At 62.3% G+C, this 15,703-nt stretch overlaps 1 protein-coding gene across 6 annotated transcripts; it reads right to left on the bottom strand.

The window, feature by feature from the left end:
- Positions 1-92: 92 nt before the first annotated feature.
- Positions 93-15,576, bottom strand: PLXNA3 (plexin A3). Of its 6 annotated transcripts, none has more exons than XM_037025061.2 (33): positions 15,304-15,574; positions 12,993-13,616; positions 12,066-12,605; positions 11,356-11,538; positions 10,218-10,346; positions 10,048-10,148; positions 9,578-9,701; positions 9,332-9,488; positions 9,155-9,254; positions 8,882-8,996; positions 8,520-8,720; positions 8,238-8,334; positions 7,973-8,163; positions 7,746-7,891; positions 7,558-7,678; positions 7,313-7,449; positions 7,039-7,209; positions 6,650-6,743; positions 6,327-6,566; positions 6,101-6,244; positions 5,789-6,023; positions 5,544-5,686; positions 5,208-5,464; positions 5,062-5,128; positions 4,823-4,969; positions 4,579-4,738; positions 4,361-4,464; positions 4,065-4,161; positions 3,619-3,809; positions 3,142-3,311; positions 2,481-2,651; positions 2,092-2,242; positions 93-1,146 (listed from the first exon to the last, which is right to left on the bottom strand). In XM_037025061.2, the coding sequence occupies exons 2-33, from the start codon at positions 13,587-13,589 to the stop codon at positions 1,051-1,053; spliced, it is 5,577 nt and encodes a 1,858-aa protein (XP_036880956.2). In that variant the 5' UTR covers positions 13,590-13,616; positions 15,304-15,574; the 3' UTR covers positions 93-1,050. The 6 variants fall into 6 exon arrangements, with proteins under 6 accessions (XP_036880956.2, XP_036880955.2, XP_036880957.2 ...); XM_037025060.2 differs by having other exon boundaries at positions 2,439-2,651; positions 15,304-15,573; XM_037025062.2 differs by having other exon boundaries at positions 2,439-2,651; positions 7,973-8,073; positions 15,304-15,573.
- Between the last annotated feature and the right edge of the window lie 127 nt (positions 15,577-15,703).

The raw sequence follows: 15,703 nt of genomic DNA, 5'->3' as shown, positions 1-15,703 counted from the left end.
CTTCCTCCCGTCACGGGCGTCCAGCAGCGTCCCCGCCTGCCTGCGTGTTCGCCCACCGCCCAGCCACCCCAAGGACAAAGCCACAACCCGACTCCGTTTTCCCAATGTTTAATGAGGAAGGAAAAATAAAAGTTACCCGCACAAAGAGAAAGCTATGCCCCAAACGCAGAGACAACTGAGCTGCCGGGGCCACGGGACGGCGGCCAGGTTCCTCAGGGGAAGCAGAACGAAGGAGTAAGGCACGGCCGCCTGGGCCCCTTGGGGCGGGCGCGGGACAGGGCAGCTCAGGACGAGGGGCTCCGGGCCGCGGGCAGGCCGCGCTGAGCAAGTTCGGCAGTACTTCGCGAGGAGAGCCGCACAGCGCCCAGGCCCAGGGCCATCCCGCGCCTGCCTGGCAGTAGCGCTCCAGCGACTCGGGGACGGGAGCGAGCCAGCCGGCCCTGCCAGGACGCACGGCCTGACGCGCGCGTGTGGAGGGCACACTGTGGCCCAGCCGCGGGGGGAACCCCTGGCACAGCCCCGGTCTGCAGGCACGCCGCCCCACCCCAAATGCTGCTGCTGCCAAGGCCCCCTCCTCAGACTGTTGGGGCCGCCGTGGCAAGGGTGAGGTGGGGCCAGGGGCCAGGCCCCGGCTGACTGTCACAATGGAGGTGAGTGAGGTTGGTGACACAGCGGCGGGGGCGGTGCTGGACGCCACGTAATTATTTACAGACCCGGGCCAGGAGGTGCGGAGGAGATAAGTTAAATAAATAGGGGGCGGGAGGGGGGTATAAATAGCAAGGAGGGCGGTGGCTGTGACAACACCCGGCCCCGAGGGCAGGAGGGTGGGCGTATTGCTGCTGCTGGGGTGGGGGGCTCGGCCCCATCATCCCCGCTCCCTCGCAGGGCCCCAAGCAAGGCACTAATGAAGGGGGCCCAGGTGTGGGGCCCGGTGACCTCCCCCGTGCCCCCCTGGCCCATGGCTCAGCCGCGAGACCCAGGCATCAGCCGGCTTTCGCGACGAGGCCGGCTCAGCACCGGGAAGCCCCCTCCTCACCGGTTCCGCCACCCTTAGCTGTGGCCGGAGGAGAGGCTGATGATCTGTTCCAGCTTCTGGCGCAACCTGTGCTTGCGACAGGAGGCGTCTCGGTCCAGGGCGGTGAGAACCTGAGCGAGGAGGGCCCCAGCGGGTGGGCGGGCACTGGGCTCGCGAGGGGGTCCCGCCTGCTCCCAGGCAGAGCCCCCGTCCACCACCTGAGCTCTTTTCCCCCCCAGGCCTCAGCGCCTCCATCCTGTCGCCCGTCCTCCCCAGTCGGGCACACGGCAACGGCCACCCCCTCACCTCTGAACAAACACCCCCAGCTGACCCCCCACCCCACCCCCGCCAGAGCCCCTCCAGCCGCACACCTGGCTTCCCCTCCTCTCCCCAGCCAGGGCGCCAGGGCACCGCTCCTCCCAAGAGTGGTCTGAACACATTGTCCCGATGTCCTCCTCCCTCTTTTACCTCCCACCTTCCCGGAAGGGGTGGGGGTTGGGGACAGCACCCTTGGTTGGGGTCCCTCCCACCGCTCTGGCCACCCCTCCTCAGCCTCCTCTGCTGCTGCCTCCCAGCGTCCCAGGGTCCCAGGGCGTAGTGCCCACTGCTGGTGGCCAGCTCCTCCTGGCTCGGGGCCATGTCCTGCCTCACAGTTCTCCTGTCCAGCCCAGAATGCATCCTGAAGTCCTGATCTGTATTCCCTGCCTACTGACACCTCCAGTCACAAACCCTGCAAAATAAAAGGATCGGCCCTGCCTATATTCTGGCACCACCTCCCCCGCACCCCTCCCCCTCCCCCTGCACCTTCACTTTTGCCCAAGCCGAAGTTTGTGCTCCAGCCAGTGGCTTCTCTCCTGGTTTCTTCAAATCCCAGCATCTAAGGAGAGTGTCATCTATGCTAGCCCTGAAGGCCTGGTGAAAGGAGGCTTCATGAGCAATCTAATAGATGGGTTCCGTGTCCCCTCATTCCCCTGCACCTCCTTGTGGAATTCCATGACCCCTACTGACCCCCTGCCTTTGCCACTGGCTACACCTTCAGGGTCAGGCAACTGGGGACCTGTGGGGGTGGCACACACCTCGTGGCGGTACTTGGTGACATAGAAGTAGAGCTCACTGAGTGCACTTAGGACACTGAAGTCGCTGGCATGGAGACGGGACTGCTCCACCAAGTAGGCATCCATGTCCTGGTCACTGATGGGTGCCATCTTCGCTATGTCCCGGTAGTACCTGTTGGGACCATAGGCAGGTCACTCAGGCAGGCAGCAGAAAAGCCAAAGCCCTGCCCTGGCCAGCAGCTGGCGTGAAAGACAAGCCTGCCAAGGGAGGGGCAGCCTCTGCCTCCTGACAGGACAGCACTGTGCCCTGAGCCCCCTGGCCCTGCCACCTCCCGCAGCGAAGCATGGGGCTGCCAGGCAGGGCCCACCTGTCCACCCAGCTCTTGTAGTTGGGGATGTCCTTGGCATACAGTAGTTTGTTGGATGGCGAGTCCTTGCCCAGGCGGTGCTCCGATGTGGAGCAGGAGTCCATGAAGGTCTGGGCCACCACTGATAGGCAGGCATCTGTGATGCTGCTCTTGTGGATGTCAAACACGAACTGCGGGTTCTTGATCACATTCACCCAGAAGCGCAGCGGCAGGCTGGACACAGGGAGAGATACCTGCCGCTCCCTAGTCTCCCTGTGAGCACCCTCCCATCTCCACTCCCCTCCAAAGTTTTGGTCTGGCCAGCCCATGTCCTGCCTACAGGCAGCAGAAGTGACAGGTTTTCTTTATATTTCTGCTAGCCTTTAAGCAGTGATGGAGAAAGCAAGAGTAAAGAGCCTTCTGTCCTCAGTGCATTTCCCTGCCACCTGGGCTTCTGCCCTGTGCAAGGCCCTGGAGGCCTAAGGACCACCTCTGGGTGCCAGCTCCACTACCCGCACCCCACCACCCAAATGTTCAGTAAAGCCCATGTCCAGAATTGCACTCACTTCCTCTCTTTTTTGGAGGCACCATCCACATTAGTCCTGTCCTGCCGGGGCAGCCACTCTACCCCCTTAAGTCACTCTGCCCCCATGACCCCTAAGTCTTGGCAGAGCCACCAGCCTCTTCCATTCACCCATCCCCGGGGCCCAGCACAGGGAATTACCAATTGCTCTTCCACGTGTGGCGCACGTCAGGGTCACTTATCTGGCGTTGGTCAGCCTGCTCATCCAGGAAGTCAAACATATACTTGATGGCCAGAGGCAGAGCTGAGCCCCGATGTGCCGTGCTGAACACGGTCTCAAAGAGGTCATCCACAAACTTCTGCAGTGTGCCCTGCAGGGGCATAGCACAGACAGAGCCTGTGAGGGAGGTAGGTTGGGACATCCCCACAGAACAGATGGGACAGAAGGGCTCAGTCACAAGCAGAGCTTTCCTGCAGGGCCAGTGCCCCTGAGATAAGCCCAGCCTCAACCTTTGGCTGAGAGTTTCCATAGCAAAGGCCTTGAGAATGGTCTGCTGGATTGGAATGATCCAGCCATCTCCCCACCCCACACCCCTATAGGCTGGGCCAAGCTCAGGGCCAAGGCCAAGCTAGAAGGCATCAGAGCTGACACCGAGATGGCTTGGGGCAGCCCCACACCTTGGTAGCCAGTAGCCGCGTCAGGTATATCTCTGAGACCATCTTGCTGCCACGGTCCCCCTCACGGTGGTCGGTGTGATCATGGTTCTTCACCAGGTGCCACAGCTTGGTACCTGTCTCTTGGTCGGGCGTGATCATGGGTGCCCGCGAGCGGAGGCTATCGGGGCTGCTGGCTGTACGGAGCAAGCTCTCTGGGGCAGAGGATGGGTATGCCTCTTAGGCTGGGGGGCAGGGCCACATGGGCCATTGCCAAGGCTCTCGCTCCTCTGTCCCAGGAGCCCAGCAGGCAGAGGGGGCCCTCTCTGCCCTTGCTGGCCCTCCGCACTTCTCAGCTCTAAAGAATTGGAGGCCTCCCAAGGGCAAGACACAGTGAGGCCGCCAGAACTAAGTTGGCAACTCAGACTGGCCACAGGGCCAGCAAAGGTGACCACCCTGAGGACACCTACCGTAGCGACTGAGGGAACGAGTAAAGGTGAAGGAGTTGGCCATGTTATAGGCAGACACTTGTTTGGCCACCAGTGCCACCAAGGAACCATCTGTTACCTGGAAACCCCAGAGACAGGGGGCAGCGCATGAAGCCAAAAAGCCAAAGCACCTGAGCCACCATCCACCCAGGCCCTGCAGTACGCAGGTGGGGAAGCACCCGAGGCTCCCTGAGAAGGGCCTGTGAGCACAGGGGCCAGAGGGGGAGCCCCACAGTTCCCAGGTGATCCTGGGAGTGAGTGGGCCCCCAGCCCCTTACCTGGTAGTGGGCCAGTGAGTTGACCCTCTTCCAGTCACACTCGATCTTGGTGGTGACATCCTCATCCTGGAGGACAATGCGAGCCATGCGGCCCTGGCGCCATTCTGCAGGCCACAGACAGCCCTTGAGGTCCTGCTCAGTGTCCCCTGAGACCTGGGCCCACTCCCCTAAGAGAACAGAGCTACTGGGTGGGAACCAGGAGGTAGGAGGGGCCTCACCTAGGTCCATGTCCTCAGCTCTGGGCCGCTGGGAGTACGGGAGGCCCTTGTACACAGCATCCAGAAGCTTGTCTTTGGCCTGGGTGATGCTGTCGCAGTTGAGAACCTTCACTGGGACCTGAGCACTTCCCTCACTCTCCGGACACACACAGTGCAGGGTCTGAGGGCGAGGGGCATCACAGGGTGGGTCCTGGGGAAAGCTTCCCGCACACCTGAAACCCTGCCCACCTGGCCCCGCACCCACCAGCGTCTTGTAATCGATCTGCTGCCGGATGAGCTTGTCCTCGCTCAGCGAGTACCGCGCCTCGCCCGTGATGGCGTCAATGGGTCCCTTCTCCATCTGCTGCTTGATGGCGCAGTAGAGCAGGAAAAGCGGCTCCCCAGCGCATTCCTGCAGCCAGGGTAGGTTGCACAGCTTGGGGCATGCCTGACAGCCAGCTGCTTCCCCATATCACCTTCCATGCCCCCACCCACCAAGCACACCTTGAGAAACTTATGCAGCAGGAACGTGAACCAGTTGGTAAGCATCTTTTCAGCCACTGACTCGGTCCTAGGAGGCAAGGGTTGCTGAGGGCCCTGGCCTGGCAGGGGTGGGGCCAGCAGAGGGCAGGGCTCTGGCGGTACAGTACCTGCGCAGGAGCAGCTTTGGGTGGTTCTTGCTCTCGAGGTTTTTCTCTATGAGGTCTGCCAGCAGTTGCTTGAGCAGCCCCGTGGCATAATCAAGGCGGCTCTGCAGGGCCACCATGGTGAGCGAGGCTACGGTGCCACGGTCACGCATGGAGAAGCTGCTCTGGGCCTCCAGTGTATGGATGAAGGTGAGCAGGAAGGCGCGACTATGCAACAGCTGCCCGAAAAGGCGCAAGGCCTTCTCGACATTGGGGGGAGTCTGTGGGGGACAGGGAGTATCAGAGGGGGAAGGCCCTGGGGGGTGGGACAGGGAGTGGGCAGGCAAGATGGGGACTCACGTCCAGCTCCCTGAGCACTGGGTGGGCCTCAATGCCCGGAAAGAGCACACGCACAGCATAGGTCCGGTAGTCCAAGAAAGGGATCTGGACCCCATCCATATGGTTTGTCAGCTCATTGATGTCTGTCTGCAGCTCAGCAAAGGCTGGGGAGAGGCAGGAAGGAGGAGTGAGCAGTGCAGAAGAAGAAAGCCTGCCCGCTCACCCCATGCACTGCACTGCACCCCACCCCACCGCACCCCAGGCACCTTCCTTGCATTCCAGGGCCACACGGGACTCCAGGCTGTCCATCTGAAGCTGGAGCCGCTTGAGTGTGCGGTCTGCATCCTGAGTCTTGCGCTTGTAGGCGACCAGCACAGCCGTGATGGCCAGCAGCAGGAGCCCGCCCCCTGCGGCCAGCCCCACCAGGGTCGGTAGGGTCAGTGCCCGCTCTGCCGTGATGTGCAGGGTGCCCAACAAGAACTCCAGACCGCCCACCAGCACCTGGGGGGACAGGCCACTGTGAGCTGACCCCCATGTCCACCCCACATTGCCCTGGTGGCCTCACCACCCCCACCTACCATAACAGGCTGGCGGCCTGTCTGACTGGGTGAGTCGCACAGGAGTTGTGTGTCTGAGACAGTGAGTATGCAAGGCTGGCCCCCGATCAGCACCGTGTAGTTGAGGCGGGAGCTGCCAGCTGCTGCAGGGATCAGATTCTTGCCCTGCACGTGGAGGGCACAGTCAGGCAAGGTTTCCCACCTCCCTGCTCCTCCCTACTCCTCCCAGCCCAGGCCCCACCAGCACCTTCAACACTACATGGGAGCCAGGCTTGACATCCAGAACACCGGAGGGCCCAAGCGGCTCGAAGCTGGGGTCAGGGTAGTAGGTAAAGGAGGACCGGTTGAGGGAGCGGGCCGTCTGCACATGGTCCAGCAGGAAGCCAAACTCATCAGGGTGCTCACCCTGGGCCTGTGGCTGGGGCCGCCCCAGGAAGATGCCAGGGGCCTTACACAGCATGGCAGTGTCGTTGATCACCTGGCATGTCTGTGGGGACAAGGGCGGGCAGCCCAGCACATGAGGCCACAAGTAGCAGGGTGAGGGGTGGGATGAGGGCAGCCAACACTCACGTTGGTAGTCTCGATGCCTCGGTACTTGGCCCGGACCCGGGGCTCCTGAACCGTCAGCAGGTGTGTTCCACTCACAGTGATGGCAGTGCTTCCGCTGGGGACAGGGGTGAGGGGCCTCAGCCTCCCTCCCCACTGCCCCCAGCCTGGTCCCGGAGTTGTCAAGGCTGCCGTGGGAGCCTAGGCCTCTCTAACACCAAGTCACTGCGGGGGGGCCAGATGCTGGCTGGGAGGCCCCTGACCCCTCACTGGGTGAGGGCTCAGTCTCAGAAGATGTGTAACTTGATACCCGAGATCCCAGTCACCAGTCAGGACCGCAGGTCAGAGCCTGGGGTCTCACTCCCTGATCCCCTTGAGGCTAGCCAGGCTCCCCATTCTCTGTAGGGTCTTACTTGATGATGCTCCAGGTGGGCTCAAGGCGAGTGACAGTGGGGTCCTGGGTATAAGTGTAGAGAACTCCAGGACTGGAGATGTTGGCACGGTCGATGGCCAGGGTGATGGTAGCCTGGCTGGGTCCCAGGGTAGAGACAGGCGAGATACACACAATCGCCTCAGCGTCTCTCCTATGTTGGCAGATGGGGCACTTGGAACAGGCAGCCCAGCGCCATTGCCCATCCCACCCTTGCAGCCCCCTACCCAATGCAAGGCTGGCAGGGCCCTGCCTACCTCACGAACTGGCACTCGCCATCTCTCACGGTCACTGTGACCCTGCTGCCGGCATCCAGAGAGCTCCCAGAGATAGTCAGCCTTGTGCCCCCAGACGCTGGGCCCCGACTGGGACTCACATGGTCAAACGTCGGGGTCTGAGGGAAAAGCAGCCCTGAGGGAAGGGAGAAGGCAGCCCAGTACCAAGGCAGGGTCGTACTCCCTCACAAGGGACAGGAGGGGGAAGGGGCAGGTGGCCCACGCACCACAAAGCTGTAGAGCTGCTCAGACTGTGTGCGGAAGTCAGCAGAACAGTCACCTACACAGAGCTCCGCAGGCCCTGGCGGCGGGCTGGGCACAAGCGACTCCTCCATCTCACACACAATCCTAGGGGTCAGAGAAGTCAGGGCTGGCACAGTCGATGGGGCCTGGGCACCTGCTCAACCACACTCACCTTTGGGCACTGACATACTCAGCAGGGATGGAGTTGCAGCGAACACCAGCCACCCGCAGGCCCACCTCTCGGTAGGTAAGGCCCAGGTTCTCGCCCACGATGGTGACTCGGGTGCCTCCCTCCTTGGGCCCCATGAGTGGGTGGATCTGAAGAGCAGGATGGGACGTGAGCAGATGAGCCCAGCCTCGAAGGTGCCCAGCAGGCATGAGCAGGTGGGAGAGGCCGACCTGGGCAATGTGGGGGTGGCTGCAGCGGGTGCCCTTCTGGCTCAGGTGCATCCAGTTGGTCTTGGGGGCTGGGCAGTGGGCCCGCAGCTGGCACCTGTGCTCTGAGACACACCAGCCACAGTTGAAGCGGGGGTCAGCCTTAAGGCAGAGGCCGCAGCTGGGCCGCTGGGCCCAGCACTTGTATAGCAGAGCTGTGGACAGAAGGCAGTGCTGACAGAGGGCCCCACAGGGCCTGGCCCCAGCTCAGCCCCACCCTGCCCCTCACCTCGGAAGGTGGCAGGCTTGTCGATGGGGAAATCTCCATCCCAGACCACAGAGAAGTCCAGCTCGGTGTCACCATACTCATCGCCTTCATAGGAGTACTGGGGAGAGGGACCCATGTGACATCAGAGAAGGTATACAGAGACCCCTGCTCAGGAGCCCTCAGCAGGAGACCCAGAAGGCCCCTGGCCGCAGCCAGCTGAGGCTTCCAGGCCAGTGAGCTGAGCCCAGACCCAATCCATGCCTGACGCAGCGCAGCCAGCAACTAGGGCAGGAAGGGCCTCACCGAGGCATTCTGGCACTGCAGGCTGCTGCTGTTGAAGCGCAAGGCGGGCACACGCTGCTGCCGGCCCTGCACCTGGACCACACACTCATAGTTCTTCTGGCCTGACTGGGGCTGCGGCAGGTTCTTGGCCCGCAGGGTAAGAGGCTGCATGACACCAACTGGGATCAAGAGGTCCCCACTGGGCAGGATCTCAGGGCAGCCCTAAGGGGAGAATGCCCATCAGCCTTACACCGGCCACCACTGCCCAGGTCCCACTGGGCCAGTTCAGGTTGAGCACATTCCAAGAACCAAGATCAAAGGCAGAAAAGCCTGAGGCCAGCCCTCACAGACCCCAGCCCCACTGCCCGCGGCGCCTGCCTCACCTCAGGGCTACGGACCCTGCCTTCCTGGAAGGAGCACTCGCTGGGGTGGCTGGTACACACATGGCGGTACTTACACCACCAGCAGGGGTAAGAGCTGCCAACGCAGGACATGCACCTGTCAGGGAGAGACTTCAGAGATAACCGAGAAGGCCAGGCCTGTCCCCTCACCACCCCTCCTATGGGACACGCAGGGAACCAAGGGAGGAAGGGGCCTGCACAACCAGGGAGGGATGAAGAGATGTGAGGTCAGAGATCAGAAAGGCCAGTACTCACGACTGGAGAATGCTGCAGTTGTAGAAAACAAAGTCAGTCCCAGCAAACCTCACACCAGTCTCCTTGGAGAGCAGCTGCAGCTGCACAGTGCGGGAAGCCCCTGCAGCAAGCCCAGGGGTGGCCGTGAGCGTGCCAGTGGCAGAGTGCCCCTAACCCGGGCAGCCCCAGCCCACTGACCATGCCCCTGGGTGAGAGCCTGGAGCTCCTGCAAGGATGGGGAGGGGCAGCGCAACTCCCCAGAGGGCAGCAGGATGGCTTCACTCTCCGTCACTTCCTCAAAGGCACAGCTCACCCCCGCACTGAGGTCGGGCACGTTGTGTAAGGCCACGGTCAGCTGAGGAGGCAGAGGACTCAAGAGCTGGATATGGCCCCCCCAACACAAGTACAAATGGGCATGCACACCTCCCCACCCACGCCACTCACCTGTACCCCAGGTGATGTCACTGACACATTGTTGGGCTGGACCCGCACTTGGACACACTTGCTCAACTCCTCAGCAAAGCCATGTGGGGCCAAGGCACCTGGACAGGCCCCTTTGCGACAGCATCTGAGTGGGGTTAGGCCAGAGCCCATCCCACAGCTGTCCCAAGAGGGCCCTCGCCAGGGGTGCAGTGGGTGCCCAGGGGGAAAGGGGACAACTGGCTCAGCTCATAGTGCCAGGCAACAGTGTGCCTTTGCCTTGTGCCCTGGGGTCTAAAGGATATCACCTTATTAGCCAGAGGAAGTGGAAAGGGAGAGAGAGAAGACCACAAGGCATGGCTGGGAGAACTGGGCATGTGGGCAAGGGCAGACACTGCCCTCCCCTGCCAACAGGCCTAGCCAGCTCCTCCCAGGACCAGGGCCTCAGCAAGCCGGTGCCACCAGTCATTTGCACCAGCCATTTTGCACCTCACCTGTGCTGCAGCACACACCAGCCACAGTGTGGGTCCCCCGAGCCCAGGCAGGCTATACAGCTCGGGTACTGCTCACACGTCTCCACTGGGAGCTGGCTCACCTGTGGACAGCCACGTCAGCACCCCCTCCACCACCACCCCCCACCTGCCACCGCCCTCCACGGGCCCACCTGCTTCTCACTCAGGAGGTAGATGTGTTGATGGTCAGGGCTGAAGAGCAGATCTCGGAGTATGGGGCTGCCATCCACTACAGGCACCGTCTCATACAGGTGAGCATCCTGGAAGCCATCGACCCGCACCTGGGCCACAGGACCAGGGCAGGAGGGTGATAAGGCAGTCTGATGCCACAGCAGCACCCTATGTACCTAGGGCATCCTCTTCTTGAGCCAGAGACTTTCCAGGCTGTGGCCTAGCTGAAGCCAGGGCCTCACAGGGCTCAGCACTCGGCAGGCCTGCTCCAACGGTCCCCATGAGTGGAGGAAGGAGGGTGCAAAGGCTGCCCCCTGGAGGCTCTTGGGGGTGATTTAGTCAGAAAGGCCTCCCAGGATATAGATCAGTACTGCCTAGGGATGGAGGCTGGGGAGAAGGGGTGATGACTCAAAGGCACAGGGTGTTTTAGGGTGATGACAATATCCCAGAATGAGATGGTGGTGATGGTTGTGCAACTCTGCAATCTTAACAAAACAGCTGCAACGTACACTTTAAATAAGGGAAGTCTATGTTACAGAAATTATACCCCACCGACAAAGCTGTTACAAATGCAACAAGGGCCCTGGGGGGAGCAGGCTAGGCCCCAAGAGCACAGTGGCCCCTTCACAAACTTTCCCCTGGCCACCACAAACCTTCCCAGGGACAGCTCTGTATCTGCCAGACAAGACTCCTCTCCCTTCAGAAATACATCAGAGCTCCTGGGAGTTCAGCTTTCCCTTTCACGCTAGCCCCAGGCCTGGAACAGAAGTAGCTGTTGCGCTGCAGCCCCAGTGGCCATGAGGGGACAAGAGGCCAAAGGGAATTACGTCCACAGTTATTCCCTCACTCATTTGACTGATGACCCAGCCATGATGGCTCAGCCATGGCCCCTGCTCTCCTGGCAGGGAGGCCCCACGACAGATCTGCTGACTGTCCCCAGAGCCATATGAAGCCAGCAATTCAGGCCAGTGGGCACTGGTGGTGGTGAGGGCAGATGGCTGAGGGGCCACTCCCCTCACCCCACAGGCACAGTGCCCTGCACCCAGTCTCGAGAGGCTTGCCTGTGCATCCTCACCCCTACTCCTCAGCCTGTATTGGAGGGTCTGCCCCAACCCCCACCTTCTTGAGATTGCCACTGCGTGTGCCGATGAAAACCACTGAGTGCTGCTGGTAGGTGTAGGCAGCCACACTGGCCATGCCGTCCGCACCATCAGCCAGCAGGGGCAGCCCCTCAATCACATGCAGGCCTCCCAGCGGCTGGTTCAGCACCAGTCCACAGAAGTTCCCGTTGATCTGCATGGGCTGGCGAGACAGGAGGGCAGGTGTAAGAGGCAGAGCCCGGGGGCACCAGCTGGACAGAGGCCATGGGGCTCCACATTTGGGAAGGGAGCAGGAGCTGGTACTTGCTCCCCACCAGCCAAGACCAACTGCTTGTCCTGGGACCCCACAGGCAGTGCAGGGCTGAGGAGGGAGAGAACACAGGAGCTGGGTGAGGAGAGCAAGGCCTGGGTCTGCAAGACAGGGACAGGCTGGAGACTGTTGCTGACTCAAGACAGCAAGGGACACCCATGAAATGAAGAGGAAAGGTGGCCCACCCAGAGGGCTGGTGAGAAGGCAAGCCAGGGAGGAAAGCAAAGCAGCAGAGGCAGAGAGAGGATGAGAGACAGCAGGATACCCCTGCCAGGGAGCAACAAGTGTTCCAGAGCAGGGGTGCCACTCCCAAGGCCACACCAAGCCTGGGACAAGCCAGCTGGCCTGCCAGAGCCTGCAGACCTGGGAAGGGGCAGAAGGCCCAGCCTGGGCTTGGACTGAGGTGAGAGGATGCTCACAGTGTTGATGCAGGGCAGCTCCTTGTTCAGCAGCCAGGGCAGGGCCAGCGTGCCCTCCCCGCGATAGCAGGACTGGATGCGGCGCCGGATGTGGGCATTGATATTGCTGAGGGTGAAGAGGCAGAGGATGGTTTGCCGGGGCGGGCTGGCCCGGTTCTTCTGGCCCTGAGAGAAGATGGTGAAGAGGACATCCTCATCGGCAGGCACACCCAGGGCCTGGGCCAGCAGCAGGCCAGGCTTGGCCAGGTGGGCACTCTGCACCAAGCGGTACTCCACACCGTGCCAGGAGCAGCCGATGGGGAACTCCACATAGGAGTAGAACTCCGAGTCCCCTGCGCACATGCGCACGATCTTGGATGTGAAGAATTTCTCCCCTGCCGTATCCAGCAGTGTCTGCTGGGTGTCCAGCTGCAGCGTCAGGAAGTACACGAAGGAGGCACTCACAAAGCCATAGATGTAGTAGATGTCAAAGGCAGGGTACAAGGACAGTGTGTCTGATGGGATCTTAATCTGCGAGGAGACAAACTCATCCTGGTACACCTACAGAGCAGGTGGGAGAGACAGCATGAGACAAGGCCTGGGTCCTTCATCAATCTCCTGAACCCTGGTCCCTCGGCCTGGTCCCTCCAACCTGCACTGGCCCTGCTCCCAAGACACAGTCTCCCCAGGGCTTCCCCACAACCACCGTAGCGCACCAATATGGCCACTGGAACCCAGGCCAGAAAGGCCACAGAGGGCAGGGTGAGCAGCCCTGTCCTATGCCCCAGCCTGTCCTCAGCAGCTTGTCCCCTCTCAGGCCAGGGCTCTTGGAGGGGCAGAGCCAGGACAGGGTGAAGGCAGGAGGGAAACGGGAATGGGCTCTTGAGAGGGGTGTGAGAAGAGAGGCCAGGCAAGGAGGGCTCACAGCTAGCCCGAAAGGGCACCCACCAGACTGAACATGTCGGCGCCGTCCTCGTCACCAATAAGCTTGCGGGAGCTCAGGGTAGGGAAGTACTCGGACTTGCCATCCACAGCAGTACCCACAAACAGCTTGCTGGGCCCCTGGCCCTGCTCCACAATAACACCTGCCATGGAGTCGGGCTCCCGGGCCCCCGAGAGGTAGTGCTCCTTGCGGTGGTGTGGCTCGCCCAGTTTGAAAAGGTCGTCCAGGCGCAGGAACTGGCAGATGCCCTGCCAGACGCTACCACAGGCTACCAGGCGGTGGGCTGCATAGTCTATGAGCAGCAGTTTATTCACGTTGTCCACAGGCGCCAGGTGGTGGGCGCACACACGCATGCTGGGCGGCGGATAGCAGCGAGCATTGTCTTCAACAGGCCCTGTGACGTGGGCCCGCAGCTCAGTCAGGTTGGGGGCCAACTTGAAGACATGGTTCACTGCGCCCACAAAGACCTCCCCGGTCACCCGGTGCACAGCCAGGTGGGTGAGCGTGGTATCTGTCACCGAGAAGGTGGGGAAGGTCTTGCTGCTGCCCAGGGCCCCCGCCATGGCGAGGAGGAACAGTGGGAGGAGGCAGACAGCGTGCATGGCCAGCAGCTACACCCAGGAATGGGCCTGAGAAGAAATGGTGAGGGTAAGTCAGAGGCCCCCCAGGCCAGGCTGCCAGCCCTCCTGCCTGGCCTGGCCCAGGGCTCCTGGCAGGCTGAGCTCTGTACCACAAAGGGTGGAGGCCACTCACCACCAGACCAGAGTCCTAGATGGTTACCAAGGCTGGGAGAAAAGAGGGCCCCCCACCAGGGTGCATGAGTAAGCAGCAAGTGCAGGCAGGCTTGGGGGCCATCAATCATCTCCCACCGCTCACCCCCCACTGGAAAAGTGCCAGGAGTCCTTGCCTCAGCTGGGCCACACCCAAGGGGCAGCAGAGCCAGATGCTGGGAAAAGCAGGGTGGGAGGCCCTCCTGGAACAAGAACCCGAACACCAGATCCCAGAGCTGAGGACAGCCAGCCACACAAGAGCTACCGTGGGCAAGCCCCAGGCCACAGAGACGCCCCATACCCAAGGTGGGGAAAGAGAAAGGCAGGGAGAGATCACAAGTGGTGTTGGGGGGAGACCATCACCCAGAGTGGCACTGCCACCAGGAGCCCTTGGGACAGAGATCTGGGGCAGCGAGGCCTGAAATTGGACCCAGCACCACCACCTCCCCAGTCCTGGCCCCAGCTGCCTCTTTGCCTGGGGGGGCCTCACTCAGCTGGCTCTCCAGAAGCCTGCTGTCTGCCCTCTCTGCTGCAACCACAAAGCCGAGGCATGACTGTCCCCACAGCCAAGCACCAAGACAGACATAAGTCCGGTTCTGCTCAGGCACAGCCAGACAGTTGGCCCAGGCAGCCCTAGGCGGCTCTCCCTCCAGGTCCAGGGGTTAGCTGGGGAAGGGCCGGTGCAGGGGGGCCCAAGGAGCCCTAAGGGGAGCAACATTGCCAAATACAGCGAGGCCTTGAGGAGACGGGACTGGGGGAATAGGGACAGTGCTCAGCTTGGCCAGGTCTCTGCCCTTCACCCCCCAGGCCACACCCAGCTCTCCAGCCAGCCTCAGGCCACAAAACCAGCAGAGAAGTGTTGTGGCAGCCAAAGGGGCAGGGCTCACTGCTACCCTGTCAATGCCCAAGTCTAAAGGGAGACACGAGGTACCCAGCTTGGGGGGCAGAGGGTTGCAGGGAACCAAATCAAAGAGGCATAGAAGACGGAGAGGAAAAAAATGCATTTGCTACAACAAGAAACAGGCCCAGCTTGAAACCCAGTTTCGACTCAGACCTATCACTGCTCCAGGCTCTTTTGTCAGGTCTGCATCCTGGACCTTCAATGCAACAGTCAGAGAAAAAAAGAAAGCGATAGAGAAAAGAGGCCTCGTCCCAACCTCACCTACTCCATCTCTCTCGGGAAGACAAGCCTAGGAACGGGGACGACGGCAGGTCAGAGGAGGGGGACAGCCCCTCGCAGAGACGCTGCTCCAGCGCCCACTCCCCAGTGCCCCTCTCCCTGCTGCAGGCCTGGCTCGCCCTGCCCCCACCAAGGGAATCTCTCAGCAGACCCACGGAGACCCTGCATCTGGGGGCGCCGCAGCCGTCCTTGGAGGGGCCGCTCCTCCACCACAAAGGGTTCCCTCGGGCAGAGGGGCTCTACCATCCCTCTAAGGGCTCGGGGCATGAAGGACCGGTCTGGCCAGCGCCCGAGGGGGGGAGCAGACGCAGGGCCTCAAGGCCGCACTGAATCCCGCACGAGCGGCGGGGGGTTGCAGCCACCTACCTGTCCCTCCGCAGCCGCCGGCTCCGGGTGGCAGCCCGCCAACCACGTGGACGGCGCCCCAGGCCCTGCCCCGGCCCCCGCTCGCGCGCCCGCGCCACCGCGCCCGAGGTCTCGCGCGCCGCCGCCGCCCACACACTATGCCAGCCCGCGGCCGCCGGGGCTTTTTAAGCTCGGACCGTACCACCAGGCCGGGCGGGGGCGCCCGGGGAGGAGCGGGTGGCGGGTCCGCGCCCAGAGAGCCGCCTCCCCTCGCGCAATGGCCGCGTCCGGCGCGCGCCTCTCCCCCTTCCCCCCGCCGCCGCCCCGGGCAACCTGGGGCCCCGCGCGCGCGCCCCCCCATACACGTACACACCCCTCGGGCCGGGGGCGCGCGCCGGCCCCGCCCCTCCGCCCCGCCCTA

This window comes from Manis javanica, chromosome X (assembly GCF_040802235.1).
Source record: "Manis javanica isolate MJ-LG chromosome X, MJ_LKY, whole genome shotgun sequence".
Classification (NCBI taxonomy): domain Eukaryota; kingdom Metazoa; phylum Chordata; class Mammalia; order Pholidota; family Manidae; genus Manis; species Manis javanica.
Note: the sequence above shows the minus strand (reverse complement) of the source record. Positions and strands in the feature narration are given on the sequence as shown.

Bases quoted from the DNA above. Each gene is read 5' to 3' on its own strand.
- PLXNA3 (XM_037025060.2), bottom strand. From the start codon at position 13,589: ATGCACGCTGTCTGCCTCCTCCCACTGTTCCTCCTCGCCATGGCGGGG. The intron at 11,539-12,065 runs GTGAGCATCCTC...CTGTCTCGCCAG, and splicing joins AGCTGCCCTGCATCAACACT to CCCATGCAGATCAACGGGAA. The intron at 6,567-6,649 runs GTGAGTGTTGGC...TTGTCCCCACAG, and splicing joins GAGGCATCGAGACTACCAAC to ACATGCCAGGTGATCAACGA.